Source organism: Pan troglodytes, chromosome 2, assembly GCF_028858775.2.
Source record: "Pan troglodytes isolate AG18354 chromosome 2, NHGRI_mPanTro3-v2.0_pri, whole genome shotgun sequence".
In the NCBI taxonomy this organism is placed as follows: domain Eukaryota; kingdom Metazoa; phylum Chordata; class Mammalia; order Primates; family Hominidae; genus Pan; species Pan troglodytes.
In genome coordinates, this window is record NC_086015.1 from 122,406,350 (window position 1) to 122,427,885 (window position 21,536).

The 21,536-nt window shown below is 41.6% G+C and overlaps 1 protein-coding gene across 30 annotated transcripts in view; it reads right to left on the reverse strand.

Moving 5' to 3' along the window:
• IGSF11 (immunoglobulin superfamily member 11) overlaps positions 1-21,536 on the reverse strand; it is a 446,505-nt gene that overhangs the window by 404,094 nt on the left and 20,875 nt on the right. For 8 of the 30 annotated variants that reach the window (XR_010155719.1, XR_010155718.1, XR_010155732.1 and 5 more), the window contains exon 2: positions 1,467-1,528. The exons of 12 other annotated variants lie outside the window; for them this stretch is intronic. Coding sequence is in view for 7 of the 18 variants with exons in the window: in XM_016941705.4 (XP_016797194.1) it covers positions 1,467-1,515 (49 nt within the window). In the remaining 11 variants the exon portion in view is untranslated. Of the gene's footprint in view, positions 1-1,466; positions 1,529-8,978; positions 9,108-21,536 lie in introns of all 30 variants that reach the window. 10 more of the 30 variants (XR_010155730.1, XR_010155720.1, XM_063807033.1 and 7 more) reach the window with 2 other exon arrangements.

Sequence of the window (21,536 nt, forward strand, 5' to 3'; positions counted from 1 at the left end):
TTGGTCCACCCTGTACCACTAATGAAATAAAATGTAAAACTCAGATATGGCCTATTAGTGTGATTTTTCCCTCATTCCTACCAATCCTGCTTCTTACTAGTATTGACTTGAGTGGGTTAAGGAGACTTCCACTACCATCTTCCCATAATTCCAAATAAGGAATTGTTGGGTATTTCCCCAGTTTTGCTTGAGGTATACAGATGCAAGCAGCACCTAACTGTATCTGCCAATACTCCTCTTCACCCATAACTGCTCTTGGTAATGCCCCCTCATATATTGTGGCTAAGGTTTATAGGTTTCATCTAGTTTTTTTAAAAAGATGAAATTTACATTTCTGTTTTTTGTTCTTACCTTGGATTGATTTCTGAGAGAATAGGAGGACAGTACCGTCTTTACTTAGCCATTTTTAAAATAGAAATTTCTATAATAAGGTCATCTTAGTCGCCCAATTTCCAATCCCCTCCTCAATCCATTTTTGCCAATTACAACCAGCATGATTTAAAGTGCAAGTCTAATTTTGTCAATACCCTGCAAGAAATCATTTGATGACTCTGCATATTCTTGGAATAAAAGCTAAACATCTCTATATGTCCCCTATCTACCTCTCCTGCCTCATCTATTATTACCCAGCCCCTTCACACTCAATATTACAACATATCGAATTTCTTTTAGTTATTCAAACTCCCTGTAATCTGTTATGCCTCCAAGCATGTAATATGTTCTTCTCTTTGCCTGGAATAGGCTTCTCCTGACACTGATCACTCCCATTCACTTCTTAAATCTTAATAACCCTTCAGCTCTCAGCATAGTAATAATGAGCTTCCATTTTTTATTATTTACAAAAGCACTGTGCTAAGCAATTTCTATGTATTAACTCATTTATTTTCACAGCTAGCCAATGAAGTGAGTGGTATTATTGTCCCTATTTTAAATATAAGAAAACTGAACCTTTAAAAGGTTATGAAACTTGTATAAGGAAACAGAACTAGTAAATGTTGTAGCTGCAACTGAACTCCAGCACTCCAAAGGCCTTATAACAACAAACTGACTATACATTTTACTATATTTGTGTCACTTCTCCTTACCCTTCAGCTTTGGGTCATGTGCTTCTTCTACAGGCACCAATAGCTGTTTATACTTCTCCCATCATAGCTCTTAACACAGTGTGTTATAATTGCATTGCTTATTTTCTTATCAGAGTCACCCTCCAGCATATGGATTCTCAACGTTAAGAATTCTGTCTTATTTCTTATTGAACCCACAGTGCCTGACACATAGCAAGGGCTCAATAAATATTTTTTGAAAGAAAAAATGATTTTTCCCAGGACTTAGAAATGGAAGATTTTTTTTAGTAGTAGGAGAATATACATAGAAGTTAGTATCACAAAAAGCCTTTCACTCAGCCAGGCCATAAGAGAGAATAACCACTAATAGTAATAAAACTTTTCCAATGTCAAGTCACTAACCAGTTCTAGAAAAGCAGTTCCACCAGAGCAAAAGTTCCACCAAAGACATTTATTCTTCTTGCCTGAGGAAGGTGAGAACAGGGGAAGAGAGACTTTATGTCATCATAACATTATATGTATTTCATTTTTTAAAAATTTTAAATAGTTTATTTTAGGAAAACCTTCTTGGGTACAGGATTTGGAGCCATAACAAAATATTAGGATGGAAACCATTTCATCAGACCAATTAATCACACAGAAACTTTAATAAGAGAATGGATTAACTAAAGCTACCCCAAACTAGATCTGTATGGGATTACCCACAGTTGTATCAAGATGGATCAGGGTAATAGAATGGATACTACTTTTCCACCATGGCTGCAACCATCCAGAGACCTTGACCTTCTTTATCTCCTATATTACTCCTTGTAGTAGGTCACCTGCATCAATCACAACTTATCAAAACAGTAACACACTTATCCAATTTTCTTTAGTAATTTAAAACCTCCTCTGACATAAATGGTGAGGAGTAAAAAAGTTACAAGCTCTTTCAGATTAGGAAACCACACATACCATACATGAAGTCCTTTAGCTTGCAAGATGGCATTTACTGATTTCTTTCCTCAATCTGGATGAGCACTCCCAATGCCCATATCCAGGTCTTTCTCAGCCTAGATTCCTTTGGCCTACCACCACAAAATAGGGCTAAATTCTCTCTCACTTTAGTTAAGGTCCCTTTTTGCCCTTTCTTACTCCAAAAATTAAATTATACTTCTTTTCTTTTTTATACTTCCCTTGAACCCCAGCCAAAAAGCTTTCTGTATCTCTTTCTACACAGAGGCAAAAAATTGGTTCATACTTATTTGTCATATTACAAACATATTGAATGCAAAACATATACAGAGCAAAGGGATCACATATTTAAGGATCCACGTTAAGAGGTATGTCTGCCATAATTCCCTGCATCCTCTTGATTTATTTATGGGATATATGAGATATTTTGATACAGGCATACAATGTACAATAATAACATCATGGTAGATGGCATATCCATCACCTCAAGCATTTATCCTTTGTGTTTCAAACAATCCACTTATACTTTTTTAGTTGTTTTTAAGGATACAATTAAATTGTTATTGACTATAGTCACCCAGTTATACTATCAAATAGTAGGTTTTATTCATTCTTTCTAACTATTTTTTCTACCCATTAACCATCACCATTTCCCCCCAAACTTCCCACTACCCTTCCCAGCCTCTGGTAACCATTTTTATACCCTCTATCTCCACAAGTTCAATTGTTTTCGTTTCTAGCTCCCACAAATAAGTAAGAAATTTGCTTTTCTCTGCCTGGTTTACTTCACCTGACATAATGACCTACAGTTCCATCCATGTTGTCAAAAATAACAGGACTTCATTCTTTTTTATGGCTGAATAGTACTCCATTGTATACATGTCCCACATTTTCTTTTTTTTTTATTATTACACTTCAAGTTTTAGGGTACATGTGCACAACGTGCAGGTTAGTTACATATGTATACATGAGCCATGCTGGTGTGCTGCACCCATTAACTCGTCATTTAGCATTAGGTATATCTCCTAATGCTATCCCTCCCCCCTCCTCCCACCCCACAACAGTCCCCACAGTGTGATGTTCCCCTTCCTGTGTCCATGTGTTCTCATTGTTCAATTCCCATCTATGAGTGAGAACATGCAGTGTTTGGTTTTTTGTCCTTGAGATAGTTTACTGAGAATGATGATTTCCAATTTCATCCATGTCCCTACAAAGGACATGAACTCATCATTTTTTATGGCTGCATAGTATTCCATGGTGTATATGTGTCACATTTTCTTAAACCAGTCTATCATTGTTGGACATTTGGGTTGGTTCCAAGTCTTTGCTATTGTGAATAGTGCCACAATAAACATACGTGTGCGTGTGTTTTTATAGCAGCATGACTTATAGTCCTTTGGGTATATACCCAGTAATGGGATGGCTGGGTCAAATAGTATTTCTTGTTCTAGATCCCTGAGGAATCACCACACTGACTTCCACAATGGTTGAACTAGTTTACAGTCCCACCAACAGTGTAAAAGTGTTCCTATTTCTCCACATCCTCTCCAGCACCTGTTGTTTCCTGACTCTTCAATGATCACCATTCTAATTGGTGTGAGATGGTATCTCATTGTGGTTTTGATTTGCATTTCTCTGACGGCCAGTGATGATGAGCATTTTTCATGTGTCTTTTGGCTGCATAAATGTCTTCTTTTGAGAAGTGTCCGTTCATATCCTTCACCCACTTTTTGATGGGGTTGTTTGTTTTTTTCTTGTAATTTGTTTGAGTTCATTGTAGATTCTGGATATTAGCCCTTTGTCAGATGAGTAGGTTGCGAAAATTTTCTCCCATTCTGTATGTAGGCTGCCTGTTCACTCTGATGGTAGTTTCTTTTGCTGTGCAGAAGCTCTTGAATTTAATTAGATCCCATTTGTCAATTTTGGTTTTTGTTGCCATTGCTTTTGGTGTTTTAGACATGAAGCTCTTGCCCATGCCTACGTCCTGAATGGTAATGCCTAGGTTTTCTTCTAGGGTTTTTATGGTTTTAGGTCTAACATTTAAGTCTTTAATCCACCTTGAATTAATTTTTCTATAAGGTGTAAGGAAGGGATCCACTTTCAGCTTTCTACATATGGCTAGCCAGTCTTCCCAGCACCATTTATTAAATAGGGAATCCTTTCCCCATTGCTTGTTTTTGTCAGGTTTGTCAAAGATCAGATAGTTGTAGATAAGCGGCATTATTTCTGAGGGCTCTGTTCTGTTCCATTGATCTATATCTCTGTTTTGGTACCAGTACCATGCTGTTTTGGTTACTGTAGCCTTGTAGTATAGTTTGAAGTCAGGTAGCGTGATGCCTCCAGCTTTATTCTTTTGGCTTAGGATTGAGTTGGCAATGCGGGCTCTTTTTTGGTTCCATATGAACTTTAAAGTAGTTTTTTCCAATTCTGTGAAGAAAGTCATTGGTAGCTTGATGGGGATGGCATTGAATCTATAAATTACCTTGGGCAGTATGGCCATTTTCACGATATTGATTCTTCCTACCCATGAGCATGGAATGTTCTTCCATTTGTTTGTATCCTCTTTTATTTTATTGAGCAGTGGTTTGTAGTTCTCCTCGAAGAGGTCCTTCACGTCCCTTGTAAGTTGGATTCCTAAGTATTTTATTCTTTTTGAAGCAATTGTGAATGGGAGTTCACTCATGATTTGGCTCTCTGTTTTTCTGTTGTTGGTGTATAGGAATGCTTGTGATTTTTGCACATTGATTTTGCATCCTGAGACTTTGCTGAAGTTGCTTATCAGCTTAAGGAGATTTTGGGCTGAGACAATGGGGTTTTCTAGATATACAATCATGTCATCTGCAAACAGGGACAATTTGACTTCCTCTTTTCCTAATTGAATACCCTTTATTTCCTTCTCCTGCCTAATTGCCCTGGCCAGAACTTCCAACACTGTGTTCAATAGGAGTGGTGAGAGAGGGCATCCCTGTCTTGTGCCAGTTTTCAAAGGGAATGCTTCCAGTTTTTGCCCATTCAGTATGATATTGGCTGTGGGTTTGTCATAGATAGCTCTTATTATTTTGAAATATGTCCCATGAATACCTAATTTATTGAGAGTTTCTAGCATGAAGGGTTGTTGAATTTTGTCAAAGGCCTTTTCTGCATCTATTGAGATAATCATGTGGTTTTTGTCTTTGGCTCTGTTTATATGCTGGATTACATTTATTGATTTGCGTATATTGAACCAGCCTTGCATCCCAGGGATGAAGCCCACTTGATCATGGTGGATAAGCTTTTTGATGTGCTGCTAGATTCGGTTTGCCAGTATTTTATTGAGGATTTTTGCATCAATGTTCATCAAGGATATTGGTCTAAAATTCTCTTTTTTGGTTGTGTCTCTGCCCGGCTTTGGTATCAGAATGATGCTGGCCTCATAAAATGAGTTAGGGAGGATTCCCTCTTTTTCTATTAATTGGAATAGTTTCAGAAGAAATGGTACCAGTTACTCCTTCTACCTCTGGTAGAATTCGGCTGTGAATCCATCTGGTCCTGGACTGTTTTTGGTTGGTAAGCTATTGATTATTGCCACAATTTCAGATCCTGTTATTGGTCTATTCAGAGATTCAACTTCTTCCTGGTTTAGTTTTGGGAGAGTGTATGTGTCAAGGAATTTATCCATTTCTTCTAGATTTTCTAGTTTATTTGTGTAGAGGTGTTTGAAGTATTCTCTGATGGTAGTTTGTATTTCTGTGGGATCGGTGGTGATATCCCCTTTATCATTTTTTATTGTGTCTATTTGATTCTTCTCTCTTTTTTTCTTTATTAGTCTTGCTAGCGGTCTATCAATTTTGTTGATCCTTTCAAAAAACCAGCTCCTGGATTCATTAATTTTTTGAAGGGTTTTTTGTGTCTCTATTTCCTTCAGTTCTTCTCTGATTTTAGTTATTTCTTGCCTTCTGCTAGCTTTTGATCGTGTTTGCTCTTGCTTTTCTAGTTCTTTTAATTGTGATGTTAGGGTGTCAATTTTGGATCTTTCCTGCTTTCTCTTGTGGGCATTTAGTGCTATAAATGTCCGTCGACACACTGCTTTGAATGCATCCCAGAGATTCTGGTATGTTGTGTCTTTGTTTTCGTTGGTTTCAAAGAACATCTTTATTTCTGCCTTCATTTCGTTATGTATCCAGTAGTCATTCAGGAGCAGGTTGTTCAGTTTCCATGTAGTTGAGCAGTTTTGAGTGAGATTCTTAATCCTGAGTTCTAGTTTGATTGCACTGTGGTCTTAGAGATAGTTTGTTATAATTTCTGTTCTTTTACATTTGCTGAGGAGAGCTTTACTTCCAAGTATGTGGTCAATTTTGGAATAGGTGTGGTGTGGTGCTGAAAAAAATGTATATTCTGTTGATTTGAGGTGGAGAGTTCTGTAGATGTCTATTAGGTCCTCTTGGTGCAGAGCTGAGTTCAATTCCTGGGTATCCTTGTTGACTTTCTGTCTCGTTGATCTGTCTAATGTTGACAGTGGGGTGTTAAAGTCTCCCATTATTACTGTGTGGGAGTCTACGTCTCTTTGTAGGTCACTCAGGACTTGCTTTATGAATCTGGGTGCTCCTGTATTGGATGCATATATATTTAGGATAGTTAGCTCTTCTTGTTGAATTGATCCCTTTAGCATTATGTAATGGCCTTCTTTGTCTCTTTTGATCTTTGTTGGTTTAAAGTCTGTTTTATCAGAGACTAGGATTACAACCCCTGCCTTTTTTTGTTTTCCATTTGCTTGGTAGATCTTCCTCCACCCTTTTATTTTGAGCCTATGTGTGTCTCTGCACGTGAGATGGCTTTCCTGAATACAGCACACTGATGGGTCTTGACTCTTTATCCAATTTGCCAGTCTGTGTCTTTTAATTGGAGCATTTAGTCCCTTTACATTTAAAGTTAATATTGTTATGTGTGAATTTGGTCCTGTCATTATGATGTTAGCTGGTTATTTTGCTCATTAGTTGATGCAGTTTCTTCCTAGTCTTGATGGTCTTTACATTTTGGCATGATTTTGCAGCAGCTGGTACCAGTTGTTCCTTTCCATGTTTAGTGCTTCCTTCGGGAGCTCTTTTAGGGCAGGCCTGGTGGTGACAAAATCTCTCAGCATTTGCTTGTCTGTAAAGTATTTTATTTCTCCTTCACTTATGAAGCTTAGTTTGGCCGGATATGAAATTCTGGGTTGAAAACTCTTTTCTTTAAGAATGTTGAATATTGGCCCCCACTCTCTTCTGGCTTGTAGAGTTTCTGCCGAGAGATCCACTATTAGTCTGATGGGCTTCCCTTTGTGGGTAACCTGACCTTTCTCTCTGGCTGCCCTTAACATTTTTTCCTTCATTTCAACTTTGGTGAATCTGACAATTATGTGTCTTGGAGTTGCTCTTCTCAAGGAGTATCTTTATGGCGTTCTCTGTATTTCCTGTATCTGAATGTTGGCCTGCCTTGCTAGATTGGGGAAGTTCTCCTGGATAATATCCTGCAGAGTGTTTTCCAACTTGGTTCCATTCTCCCCATCACTTTCAGGTACACCAATCAGACGTAGATTTGGTCTTTTCACATAGTCCCATATTTCTTGGAGGCTTTGTTCGTTTCTTTTTATTCTTTTTTCTCTAAACTTCCCTTCTTGCTTCATTTCATTCATTTCATCTTCCATCACTGATACCCTTTCTTCCAGTTGATCGCATCAGCTCCTGAGGCTTCTGCATTCTTCACGTAGTTCTCGAGCCTTGGCTTTCAGCTCCATCAGTTCCTTTAAGCACTTCTCTGTATTGGTTATTCTAGTCATATATTCATCTAAATTTTTTTCAAAGTTTTCAACTTCTTTGCCTTTGGTTTGAATTTCCTCCTGTAGCTCGGAGTAGTTTGATCATCTGAAGCCTTCTTCTCTCAACTCGTCAAAGTCATTCTCCATCCAGCTTTGTTCGGTTGCTGGTGAGGAACTGCGTTCCTTTGGAGGAGGAGAGGCGCTCTGCTTTTTAGAGTTTCCAGTTTTTCTGCTCTGTTGTTTCCCCATCTTTGTGGTTTTATCTACCTTTGGTCTTTGATGATGGTGATGTACAGATGGGTTTTTGGTGTGGATGTTCTTTCTGTTTGTTAGTTTTCCTTCTAACAGACAGGACCCTCAACTGCAGGACTGTTGGAGTTTGCTAGAGGTCCACTCCAGACCCTGTTTGCCTGGGTATCAGCAGCGGTGCCTGCAGACCAGCGGATTTTCGTGAACCATGAATGCTGCTGTCTGATCGTTCCTCTGGAAGTTTTGTCTCAGAGGAGTACCCAGCTGTGTGAAGTGTCAGTCTGCCCCCACTGGGGGGTGCCTCCCAGTTAGGCTGCTCAGGGGTCAGGGGTCTGGGACCCACTTGAGGAGGCAGTCTGCCCATTCTCAGATCTCAAGCTGCGTGCTGGGAGAACCACTGCTCTCTTCAAAGCTGTCAGACAGGGACATTTAAGACTGCAGAGGTTACTGCTGTCTTTTTGTTTGTCTGTGCCCTGCCCCCAGAGGTGGCGCCTACAGAGGCAGGCAGGCCTCCTTGAGCTGTGGTGGGCTCCACCCAGCTCGAGCTTCCCACCTGCTTTGTTTACTTAAGCAAGCCTGGGCAATGGTGGGCGCCCCTCCCCCAGCCTCGCTGCCACCTTGCAGTTTGATCTCAGAGTGTTGTGCTAGCAATCAGCGAGACTCTGTGGGCGTAGGACCCTCCGAGCCATGTCCAGGATATAATCTCCTGGTGTGCCGTTTCCTAAGCCTGTTGGAAAAGCGCAGTATTTGGGTGGGAGTGACCCGATTTTCCAGGTGCCGTCTGTCACCCCTTTCCTTGACCAGGAAAGGGAACTCCCTGACCCCTTGTGCTTCCCGAGTGAGGCAATGCCTCGCCCTGCTTCAGCTCGTGCATGGTACGCTGCACCCACTGTCCTGCACCCACTGTCTGGCACTCCCTAGTAAGATGAGCCCAGTACCTCAGATGGAAATGCAGAAATCACCTGTCTTCTGTGTCGCTCACACTGGGAGCTGTAGACCGGAGCTGTTCCTATTTGGCCATCTTGGCTCCTCCCCCCATATGTCCTGCATTTTCTTTATCCATTCATCTGTTGATGAACACACAGTGTATCAGTCCATTCTCACATTGCTATAAAGAACTACCTGAGTCTGGGTAATTTATAAAGAAAAGAGCTTCAGTTGGCTCACAATTCTGCAGGATGTACAGAAAGCATGGCTGAGGAGGCCTCAGGAAACTTACAATCATGACAGAAAGTGAAGAGGAAGCAGACATGTCCTACATGGCTAGAGAAGGAGGAAGAGAGCAAAGGGGGAGGTGCTACACACTTTTAAACAACCATATCTCATGAGGTCTCTCAGATCTCACTACCATGAGAACAGCAAGAGAGAAGTCTGCCCCACGATCCAATTACATCCCACCAGGCACCTCCTCCAACACTGGGGATTATAATTTGACATGAGATTTGGGTGGGGACAGAAATACAAACCATATCATTCCACCCCTGGCCCCTCCCAAATCTTATTTTCTTCTCCCATTTCATAATACTATTATGCCTTCCCAATAGTCCCCCAAAGTCTTAACTCATTCCAGCATTAACTCAGAAGTCCACAGTCCAAAGTCTCATCTGAGACAAGGCAAGTCCCTAACTCAAAACCAGTTAGTTATTTACAAGATACAATGAGGATATGGGCATTGGAAAAATACTCCTGTTCCAAAAGGAAGAGATTGGCCAAAACAAAGGGGCTATAGGTCCCATGGAAGTCCAAAATCCAGGATGACACTCATTAAATCTTAAAGCTTCAAAATAACCTCCTTTGACTCCCTGTCTCACATCCAGGCCACGTTGATGCAACAGGTGGGCTCCCAAGGCCTCGGGCAGCTCCACCCCTGTGGCTCTGCAAGGTACAGCCCCCGTGACTGCTTTCAGAGGCTAGGGTGGAGTGCCTGCAGCTTTTCTAGGCACATGGTGCAAGCTGTCGATGGACCTACTATTCTGGGGTGTGGAGGATGGTGACCCTCTTCTCACAGCTCCACTAGGCAGTGCCCCAGTGGGGACTCTGTGTGAGGTCTCAAATCCCACATTTCCCCTCTGCACTGCCCTAGTAGAGGTTCTCCATGAGGGCTCTGCCCCTGCAGCAGACTTCTGTCTGGATATCCAGGTATTTCCATATGTCCTCTGAAATCTAAGTGGAGGTTCCCAAGCCTCAACTCTTACCCTCTGCACACCCACAGGCTTAACACCATGTGGAAACCACCAAGGCTTACAGATTGCATCCTTTGAAGCAGTGACCTGAGACATATCTGGGGCCCTTTTAGCTACAGCTGGAGCTGGAGCAGCTAGGATGCAAGGAGCAGTGTCCTGATGTGGTACAGGGCAGCAGGGCCCTGGGCCCAGCCCATGGCCCATGAAATCTATGCCTCCAGACCTGTGATGGGAGGGGCTGCTGCAAAGGTATCTAAAATGCCTTCAAGGCATTTTCCCCATTGTCTTGGCTATTGACATTTGGCTCCTCCTTACTTATGCAAATTTCTGCAGCCAGCTTGAATTCCTCCCCAGAAAATGGGTTTTTCCTTTTTGCCACATGGCCAAGCTGCAAATTTTCCAAACTTTTATACTCTGTTACCCTTTTAAATATAAGTTCTAATTCCAGGTCATTTCTTTGCTCACAAATATAAGCCTAGGCTGCTAGAAGTAGCCAGTTCACTCTTGAACATTTTGTCACTTAGAAATTTCTTCTGCCAGACGCCCTAAATCATCCTTCTCAAGGTCAAAGTTCCGCAGATCCCTAGGGCAGAGGCACAATGCCTCCAACCTCTTTGATAACACCTAACAAAAGTGATCTTTGCTACAGTTCCCAATAAGTTCCTCGTTTCCTTCTGAGACCACCTCAGCCTGGACTTCCTTGTCCTTTTCACTATCAGCATTTTGGTTACAATAGTTTAACAAGTCTCTAGGAAGTTCCAAACTTTCCCTCATCTTCTTGTCTTTTTCTGAGCCCTCCCAAATGTTCTAACTTTTGCCTGTTACCCAGTTTCAAAGTTGCTTCCACATTTTCAGGTATCTTTATAGCAATGCCCCACTCTTAGGTACCAATTTTCTGTATTAGTTCATTCTCGCATTGCTATCAAGAACTACCTAACACTGGGTAATTTATAGAGAGGTTTAATTGCCTCACAGTTCCATAGGCTGTACAGGAAACATGGCTGGGGAGGCCTCAGGAAACTTACAATCATGATGGAAGGCAAAGGGGAAGCAGACATGTCCTACATGGCTGGAGCAGGAGGAAGAGAGTAAAGGGGGAGATGCTACACACTTTAAAATAACCAGATCTCACTCACTATCACAAGAACAGTAAGGAAGAAGCCCATCCCCATGGTTCAATCATCTCCACCAGGTCCCTCCTTGAACATTGGGGATTACAATTCAATATGAGATTTGGGTGAGGACACAAATCCAAACCATATCCCTCAGGTTGCTTCCAAATATTGGCTATTGTAAATAGTGCTGCAATAAACATGAAAGTGCAGCTATCTCTTTGGTACATTGGGTTTCCTTGCTTTGGGGTATATACCTAGCAGTGGGATTACTGGATCATAAGGTAGCGCTATTTTTAGTTTTTTGAGGAACCTCCAAACCTTTCTCCATAGTGGGTGTACTAATTTACAGTCCCACCAACAGGGTACAAGGGTTCCCTTTTCCTCACATCCTTGGCAGCATTTGTTAATTGCCTGTCTTTTGGATAAAAGCCATTTTAACAGAGGTGAGATGATATCTCATTGAAGTTTTGATTTGCATTTCTCTGATGATCAATTATGTTGAGCACCTTTTCATATACCTGTTTGCCATTTGTATGTCTTCTTTTGAGAAATGTCTATTCAGATTGTTTGCCCATTTTTAAGTGCATTATCAGATTTTTTCCTATGGAGTTGTTTGGGTCCCTTATATAATCTGGTAACTAATCCCTTGTTAGATGAACAGTTGCAAATATTTTCTCTCATTCTGTGGGTTGTCTCTTCACTTCGTTGACTGTTTCCTTTTCGGTGAAGCTTTTTAATTTAATATAATCCCATATGTCCAAAAATAGAGAAATCTTAACTAATAAATGTACAATCTATATAATCTTCTAAAATGAGGTGATAAAAAAATCAGTGGTTTACCATTTGGTGTCTGCTGATTCCCTCAAAAATTTATAAAAGTGGTGCAAAACTTTATTTGCTATCACAAAAGCCTTAGGAAAACATTTTAAGTCTTAAGATTATATAATTAAGGTCCTACTTCTGAAATGACAAAATGAGGAGCTTTGTGAATTTACTCTACCTCTAAACAATAAAAATATGAGCCAAACAACTGTAATGGTTAATTTTGTTTTTCACTTAATTGCACAACAGAGTGCTCAGATAAAACATTATTTCTGGGTGTGTCTGGAAGGGTGTTTCTAGATGAGATTAGCATTTGAATTTGTGGACTCGGTAATGTAAATTATCCTTCCCAATACAGGTGGGCATCTTGCAATCCATTGAGGTCCTGAACAGAACAAAAAGGCAGAAGATGAAGGAATATGCTCTTTTTTTTTCCTGCCTGCCTGCTTGAGCTGAAATATTGGTCTTTTGCTCTTGGACTGGAATTTATACCACTGGCTCCCCTGGTTCTCAGGCCTTTGAACTCAGACTGGAATTATACCACTGGATGTCCTAGGTCTCCAGCTTGCAAACAGTAGATCATGATATTACTCAACCTTCATAATCACATAAGCCAATTCCTCACTATATGTAAAATCACCTTTGCAGAAATTATATCAGTGAAAAAATTATTACAGTAAACTAAGCTAAGCTAACCCCCATCTTGCCTTTCCTTTATTATTCCTGGCATATTGGGCCATGCTAACTTTGGAAGACATTCAGGCTACAATTTAAATGATAATAGACATTGCCCAAAACTCAACTGCTTTTGTAAAGCTAATAGGAAGCCATCAGGCTAAAGGGAGGAGAGGAGCCTGAGTCCTGCTAAGGTGCAGACATTATTCCACAGCTTATAAGATATGCAAATTCACCAATTACTCTTGCAAATAACACCATTATGGTAGATTGGCCTTTTGAGATATCTTTCCAGAATTTTTTGCATATCTGACACCCATGTCTCCACCTGGACCTGATGGCTCTACCTGAACCAACAACCCCACTCCTGTAGCCCCACCCAGAAGTGATTTGGCCTGCAGGAGGAAAGCTTTGACCCCCATGATTTCATCTCTGCCCCAGCCAATCAGCAGCAAGCACCTGGTACCTGGCCACCCCCACCCCTTTTCCCGAACTGCCCTTGAAAAACCCCTAACATATGGGCTTTGAATGAGATGATTTGAGTACAAACTTCATCTCCCACATAACATGTCCAGCTCATGTCTATTAAACTCTTTCTCTGCTACAATTTCATGGTCTCTCTTTATGCAATGGGCAGGAAGAACCCCTCAGATGATTACACATGGAGGTCAAAACACAAACTGGAAGTTATCAAAAAAAAAAAAACTACTCAATCTTGGTAAGATGGGGGAGGGGGTTGTATTAGTCTGTTTTCATCGTGCTGATAAAGACCTACCCCAAAACTAGGTAATTTATACAGGAAAAGGGGTTTGATGTACTTACAGTTCCACTGGCTGGGGATGCCTCACAATAATGAAGGAAGGCAAGGAGGAGCAACTCACGTCTTACATGGATGGCAGCAGGCAAAGAGAGCTTGTGCAGGGAAACACCTCTTTTTAAAATCATCAGATCTCCTGAGACTTATTCACTATCACAAGAACAGCACAGGAAAGACCTGCCCCCCATGATTCAATTATCTCCTACCAGGTCCCTCCCACGACACATGGAAATTCAAGATGAGATTTGGGTGGAGACACAGCCAAACCATATAATTGTGCCCCTGGTCCCTCCAAAATCACATGTCCAGACATTTCAAAACCAATCATGCCTTCCCAACAGTCCCCCAAAGTCTTAACTCATTTCAGCATTAACCCAAAGTCCACAGTCCAAAGTTTCATCTGAGACAAGGTTAGTCCCTTCCACCTATGAGCCTGTAAGATCAATGGCAAGTTGGTTACTTCCTAGATACAATGAGGGTACAGGAATTGGGTAAATATTGCCATCCCAAATGGGAAAAATTGGCTAAAACAAAGGGGCTATAGGCCCTATGTAAGTCCAAAATCCAGCAGGGCAGTCAAATCTTAAAGCTCCAAAATGATCTCCTATGACTTCGTGTCTCACATCTGGGTCACACTGATGCAAAAGGTGGGTTCCCATGGTCTTGGACAGCTCTGCCCTTGTGGCTTTCCAGGGTATAGCTTCCTTCCCGGCTGCTTTCACGGGCTGGCATTGAATGTCTGTGGCTTTTCCAGGTGCACAGTGCAAATTGTTGGTGGATCTAGCATTCTGGGGTCTGGAGGATGGTGGCCCTCTTCTCACAGCTCCACTTGGCAGTGCCCCAGTAGGGACTCTGTGTGGAGGCTCTGACCCCACATTTCCCTTCTGCATTGCCCTAGCAAAGGTTCTCCAAGAGGGCCCCATTCCTGCAGCAAACTGCTTCCTGGACTTCCAGGCATTTCCATATATCCTCTGAAATCTAGGTGGAGATTCCCAAACCCCAATTCTTGACTTCTGTGCACTCACGGGCTCAACACCACATGGAAGTTGCCAAGGCTTGGGGCTTGCATCCTCTGAAGCCACGGCCTGAGCTCCACTTTGGTCCCTTTCGGCCACAGCTGGAGTGGCTGGGATGCAAGGCACCAAGTCCCTAGGCTGCACACAGCACAGGAACCTTGGGCTCAGCCCACAAAATCATTTTTTCCTCCTAGGCCTCCAGGCCTCTGATGGGAGGGGCTGCCACAAAGGTCTCTGACATGCCCTGGAGACACTTTCCCCATTGTCTTAATGATTAACATTCAGCTCCTCATTACTTATGCAAATTTCTGCAACCAGCTTGAATTTCTGCTCAGAAAAAAAATGGGATTTTCTTTTCTATCACATTGTCAGGCTGCAAATTTTCCAAACTTTTATGCCCTGTTTCTCTTTTAAAATTGAATGACTTTGACAGCACCCAAGTCATCTCTTGAATGTTTTGCTGCTTAGAAACTTCTTCTGCCAGATACCCCTAAATCTTCTCTCCCAAGTTTAAAGTTCCAAAAATCTCTAGGACAGGGGAAAAATGCCACCAGTCTCTGTGATAAAATGTAACAAGAATCACCTTTGCTCCAGTTCCCAACAAGTTCCTCATCTCCAGCTGAGACCATCTCAGCCTGGATTTCATTGTCCATATCATTATTAGCATTTTAGTCAAAGCCATTCAACAGGTCTCTAAAAGATTCCAAACTTTCCCACATTTTCCTGTCTTCTTCTGAGCCCTCCAAACTCTTCCAACCTCTGCCTGTTACCCAGTTCCAAAGCCGCTTCCAAATTTTTGGGTATCTTTTCAGCAGCACCTAATTCCTGGTACCAATTTACTGTATTAGTCCATTTTCATGCTGCTGATGAAGACATACCTGAGACTGGGTAATTTACACAGTAAAAAGAGTTTAAGGGACTTAAACTTCCACATGGCCAGGGAAGCCTCACAATCGTGGAGGAAGGCAAGGAGGAGCAAGTCACATCTTACATGGATGGCAGCAGTCAAAGAGAGCTTGTGCAGGGAAACACCTTTTTTTAAAATCATCAAATCTCCTGAGACTTATTCACTATCACAAGAACAGCACAGGAAAGACCTGTCCCCATGATTCAATTACCTCCTACCAGATCCCTCCCACAACACATGGGAATTCAAGATGAGATTTGGGTGGGGACACAACCAAACGATATCAGGGTTGTCTGTGATATTTTAAACTTGGGTCTATTCCCATGACTCCTCCCTCTCCAGCTCACTGGCAGAAGCCAAAAGCCAGCATCTTTGACTGCTTTTGGAATTCCATTACAAGAACCATCCCCAGAACACAGTCAATGTTTTGTCTGAACATGCATCTCCCAGAAAAATTTCAATTCTCAGAGTACGGTGACTACCTCGCTCTGGTTCTCCTCAGAACTCAGCTCAGCAGGTGGGGGAGGGGGTTATCCTCAGGCAATTATCAAAACAATAGCAAACTGCTGGCAACATTACAACTGCCTAAGGCTATCATGTTAGTTGGGGCAAAGAAGAGCCTGGCTTAGAATTTAAAAGAAAATTCTTGAATGACTTTGACAGCACCCAAGTCATCTCTTGAATGTTTTGCTGCTTAATCTAGTTCTCAAGAATTTGCTTAGGGAATTTTAAAAAGCTCAGACATATTCCTAAAATCTAAAAGACTGTGCACATGCCAAGGAAAGACCTGGCAAAGATGGCATCAGTCATTCGTCTCTGACTGACCTTGAGGTCCTGTCCAAGCAGGGAATAAAGCCGTCTTAAAGTGCCTGACGGCTGGAGGCATGATATCTCACACAGAACCCTTTGGCAAAGCATGAAACACTACTGTCAAAACATTTAAGAAAATCTAACCAACTATCAGTTAGCCACTAAATTATACTAATCCAAGAGTGATCCCTAGAAAGCCAGGGCTTAAAAACAAAAGCAATAACTTAAAAAAATAAAAGCAGCAAAGAACTGTGGCCATACACTACAACACAGCAAGGAATCAGTGAAATGGCTTCTTTGTCTGGGGTATATACCCTGGTTCTTCGTCTTGGCTGAGAAAGAATTCAGAACATGGACACATATGAGGAGTGGATTTAGGAGTGGAAGGTTTAATAGGCAAAAAAGAAGAGAGAGAAAAAAGGTTTCCTCATGCTGAGAAAGCAAGTCTCCCAAGAAAAGGTCTCTGGTTTGCAGTGGAATGCAATCAATTGTGTACAGAGGCTTAAGAAGGTGGTGATTGATCTACATAGGGATCAGGGGATCAGTTTGACCAGGTGTGCCATTTACATAGCCCGTGAAAAGATTGGCCTCCCACCCTAACCTTTTGTTATACAAATGTGGCTTCTACCTGGTGGGTCGCCATGATACCTGTACAGGTTTTACCTGAAGGTTGCCATGACACCAGCACAAATGGTGACAAGGAAAAGAGGGCAGGAGACACCATATTGAATGTACCTGGCTTCCAGGTACAGCTGATGGAATTTACATATAAAAGATCCTAGTTTACATAACTATGACTTACTCTTCAGGCTGCTTTCTGTTAGAGAAGAAATGGTTTGGGGCTGCTTTTTAATAAAGGAAAATTCTACTGAGAACTCTTTTACCCTTTCTAACTGCCTAAAACTAGTATCTTAATAACTCCTGTATTATCATGACCTATAGAATTAATACAGAAAAATCAAACAGACACAAATAAACAACAAGAAAAACCACAGCCAAAATGGCAATAATGACAAACCTTAGGGGATAGAAGAATCTGATATCAGAGTTGTTAAAATATATTTTCTAAAATGTCCAGCTTTCAATGAAAAATTATGACACTTATGAAAAAAACAGGAAAATATCACATGTACATTGAAAAAAGCAACTAATAGAAAATATCCATGAGGGGACCATTTTGGATTTAGCAGAAAAAGATGTTAAATTAGCTACTATTAATGTGTCCAAAGAGGTAAAGGAACCATGAGTAAAGAGCTAAAGGAAGCCAGGAGACTGTCTCAACAAATAAAGGATAGGAATAACGAGATAAAAATTTTTAACAGGAACCAAATGAAAATTCTGCAGCTGAGAAGTACAATAACTAAAATGAAAAATTTATTATAGTGTTTTAATAGCTGATTAGAGCAGGCAGAAGAATTATCAAATTTAAAGATAGGTCAACTGAAATCATTCAGTCTGAGGAGAAGAAAGAAAAGAGAATGAAAAGAAGGGGAGCAGAGCCTCAGAGATATACAAGAAACTACCAAGTATACCGCATATGCAAAATAGAGGCCCAAGAAAAAGAGGAAAAAGAGAATGGGACTGAAAGAAAATTTGTGACTAAAAACTCTGAGTTGATATAGATAAATGAGTCTGTAAATCCAAAAAGCTCAATGAACTCCGAGTAGAATAAACTCAGAGATTCCCACCAAGACATATTCAAGTCAAATGGAACAAAGTCAAACACTAAGAGAGAATCCTGAAGGTGGCAAGAGAAAAACAACCTACCATGTACAAGGAATCCTCAACAAGATTAATAGCTGACTTCTTATAAGAAACCATGGGGGCCAGAAGACAGAGGGATAAGATCTTCAAAGTGTTAAAAGAAAATGACAGTCAACTAAGAATTCTGTCCAAAGAATCTCTCATTTAAAAATGAAGAAGCGAGGTGAAGCAAGATGGTGGAGTAGAAGGTTGCACTAATTGTCCCTCATGTAGGAACATCAAATTTAACAAGTATCTACACAAAAAAGTACATTCATAAAAACTAAAAATCAAGTAAGCACCACATAGTACCTGATTTTAATTTCATATTTCTGAAAGAGGCACTGAAAAGGGCAGGAAAGTGTCTTGAATTGCTGATGTTACCCCTTCCCAAACTCCTGGCAGCAGCTACATGGCATGGAAAATCTGTGCACTTGGGTAGAGAGAACACAGCAATTTGGGGACTTTGCATTGAACTCAGTGCTGCCCTCTCACAGAAGAAAACAGAACCGAACTGTATATAGCTGATACCTGCCCACAAAGAAAGCATTTGGACTGGCCCTAGCCAGAGGGAAATTGCCCATCCCAAAAAAACTTAAGTTCTAGAAAGTCTTGCCACTGTGGGTTGAAATGCACTGGGGCCCTAAATAAACTTGAAACGAAGTCTAGGCCACAAGGACTGCAACTCCTAGGTGAGTCCTAGCACTAAGCTGGGCTCAGAGCCAGTGGACTAGGGGAGCACATGACCTACTATCAGCCAGGGCAGCTAAGGGAATGCATATACCACCCCTCACCCAACCGCAGGCTGTATAGCTCACAGTTCCAAAAGAAACTCCATCCTTCCTCCTGGGAGAAGAGAGAATTTTGTCTTGCATTTTGGGTACCAGCTCAGACACGAGGATGGGGCACTGGGCAGTCATGAGGCCCTAGCTCTCAGACATTTCTAGACCTACCCTAGGCCAGAAGTGAACCCACTGCCTTGAAGGTCCCATCACCTGCTGACTAAGAAGCCCTTGGGAACTGAATAACCAGCAGTGATACTCAGGTAGTACTCTGTGAGTCTTGGGGAGACTCTCAACCATGCTGGCTTCAGGCGAGACACAGCATATTCCCAGCTGTGGTGGCTACGGTGAGAGGCTCCATCTCCTTGAGAAAAGCAGAGGGAAAAGTAAAGGGGACTTTGGCTTGCATCTTAGGTACCAGCTCAGCCACAATGGGGTAGAGTACCAGTTGGGCTCTTAAGAATCCTGATTCCAGGCCTTGGTTCTTGGATGGCATTTCTAAACCCATGCTGGGCCAGAGGGAAGCCCAGTACTCTGAAAAGTGAGTCCCAGCCTGGCACCATTCACCACAAGCTTCCTGAAGAGCCCATGCACCTTACGTGAACACTGGTGGATGCCTGGCAGTACTTTCCGTGGGCCTGTGGTGGTAGCGGCCACAGGGTCAGGTTCCTTTGCCTGTGTAAAGAGGAGGGAAGAATGGGAAGGACTATGTCTTGTTGTTTGAGTGCCAGCTCAACAGCAGTACAAGAGAACACCAAGTAGATGTCTAAGGTTTTTACTCCAGTCCCTGGTTCCTGGACAACATCTCTGGACCCACCTGGCACCTGAGGTAACTCACTGACCTGAAAACAAGAACTCAAGCTTGACTAGCTTTGCCGCTTGCCACCTGCTGATTGTACAGCCCTAGGGCCTTAAGCGAACATAAGCAGTAGCGAGGGAGTGATTACAGCAAGCCTTGGGCAAGATCCAGTGTTGTATTGGCTTCAAGTATGATGCACTGCAGCAGTCCCAGTGGTGATGGCCACAGGGGTGCTTCTGTCATCCCACTCCCAGCTCCAGGAAGCTCAGCACAGAGAGAGAGAGAGAGACTGTTTATTTCAGAGAAAGAGAAGAGAACAAGAGTCTCTACCTGGTAATCCAGAGAATCCATCTGGATGTTATCCAAGACTGCCAAGGTAGCACCTCGATGACTCTACAAGAACCACAATGTTACTGAGCTCGAGGTGCCCCCTAATGTAGATATGGCTTAGGTCATAATACCCAAATCCTTTCGATTACAGGGAAAACCTTTCTGAAAAGGATGGGTACAAATAAGCCCAGACTGTGAAGACTACAATAAATACCTAAGCCTTCTGCCCAGACGCCAAAGAACATCTACAAGCATCAACACCATCTGGGAAAACATGACCTCAACAAACAAGCTAAATAAGGCACCAGGGACCAATCCTGGAGAAACAGAGATATGTAACTATTCAGACAGAGAATTCAAAATAACTGTGTTGAGGAAACTCAAAGAAATTCAAGATTTCTTTGAAGGAATTCAGAATTCTATCACAGAGATAGGGAAGGAATTCAGAATTCTATCACATAAATTTAACAAAGAGATTGAAATAATTAAAATAAGCACACATTCTGGAGCTGAAAAATGAAACTGAAATATTAAGAAACACATCAGAGCCTTTTTTTTTTTTTTTGAGATAGTTTCTTGTCACCCAGTCTGGAGTGCAATGACGTGATCTCGGCTCACTGCAACCTCCACCTCCCGGGTTCAAGCGATTTTCATGCCTCAGCCTCCCAAGCAGCTAGGATTACAGGTGCCTGCCACCACGCCTGGCTCATTTTCATATTTTTAGTAGAGACGGGGTTTCACCATGTTGGTCAGGCTGGTCTCAAACTCCTGACCTTAGAGTTCGAGACCAGCCTGGCCAACATGGTCATCAGAGTCTTTTAACGGCAGAATAAATCAAGCAGAAGAATGAATTAGTAAGCTTGAAGACAGACTATTTGAAAATATACAGTCAGAATAGACAAAAGAAAAAAGAATAAAAAATAACGAAGCACACCTACAGGATCTAGAAAATAGTTTCAAAAGGGTAAATCTAAGAGTTATTGGCGTTAAAGAGGAGCTAGAGAAAGAGATAGGCATAGAAAGTTCACTCAAAGGGATAATAACAGAAAAGTTCCTAAACCTAGAGAAAGATATCAATATCAGAGTACAAGAAGATTATAAAACACCAAGCAAAGAAGACTACCTCAAGGAGGTAATAAATAGTAATCAAACTCCCAAAGGTCAAGTATAAAGGATCCTAAAAGCAGCAAGAGAAAAGAAACAAATAAATACAATGGAGCTCCAATACATCTGGCAGCAGACTTTTCAGTGGAAACCTTACAGGTCTGGAGAAAGTGACACAAATTTAAAATGCCAAAGGAAAAAAACTTTTACCCTAGAATAGTATATCTGGCAAAAATATCTTTCAAACATGAAGGAAAAATAAAGACTTTCCCCGACAAACAAAAGCTGAAGGACTTCATCAATAACAGACCTGGTTCTATAAGAAATTCTAATGGGAGTACTTCAGTCAGAAATAAAAGAATGTTAATGAGCAATAAGAAATCATCTGAAAGG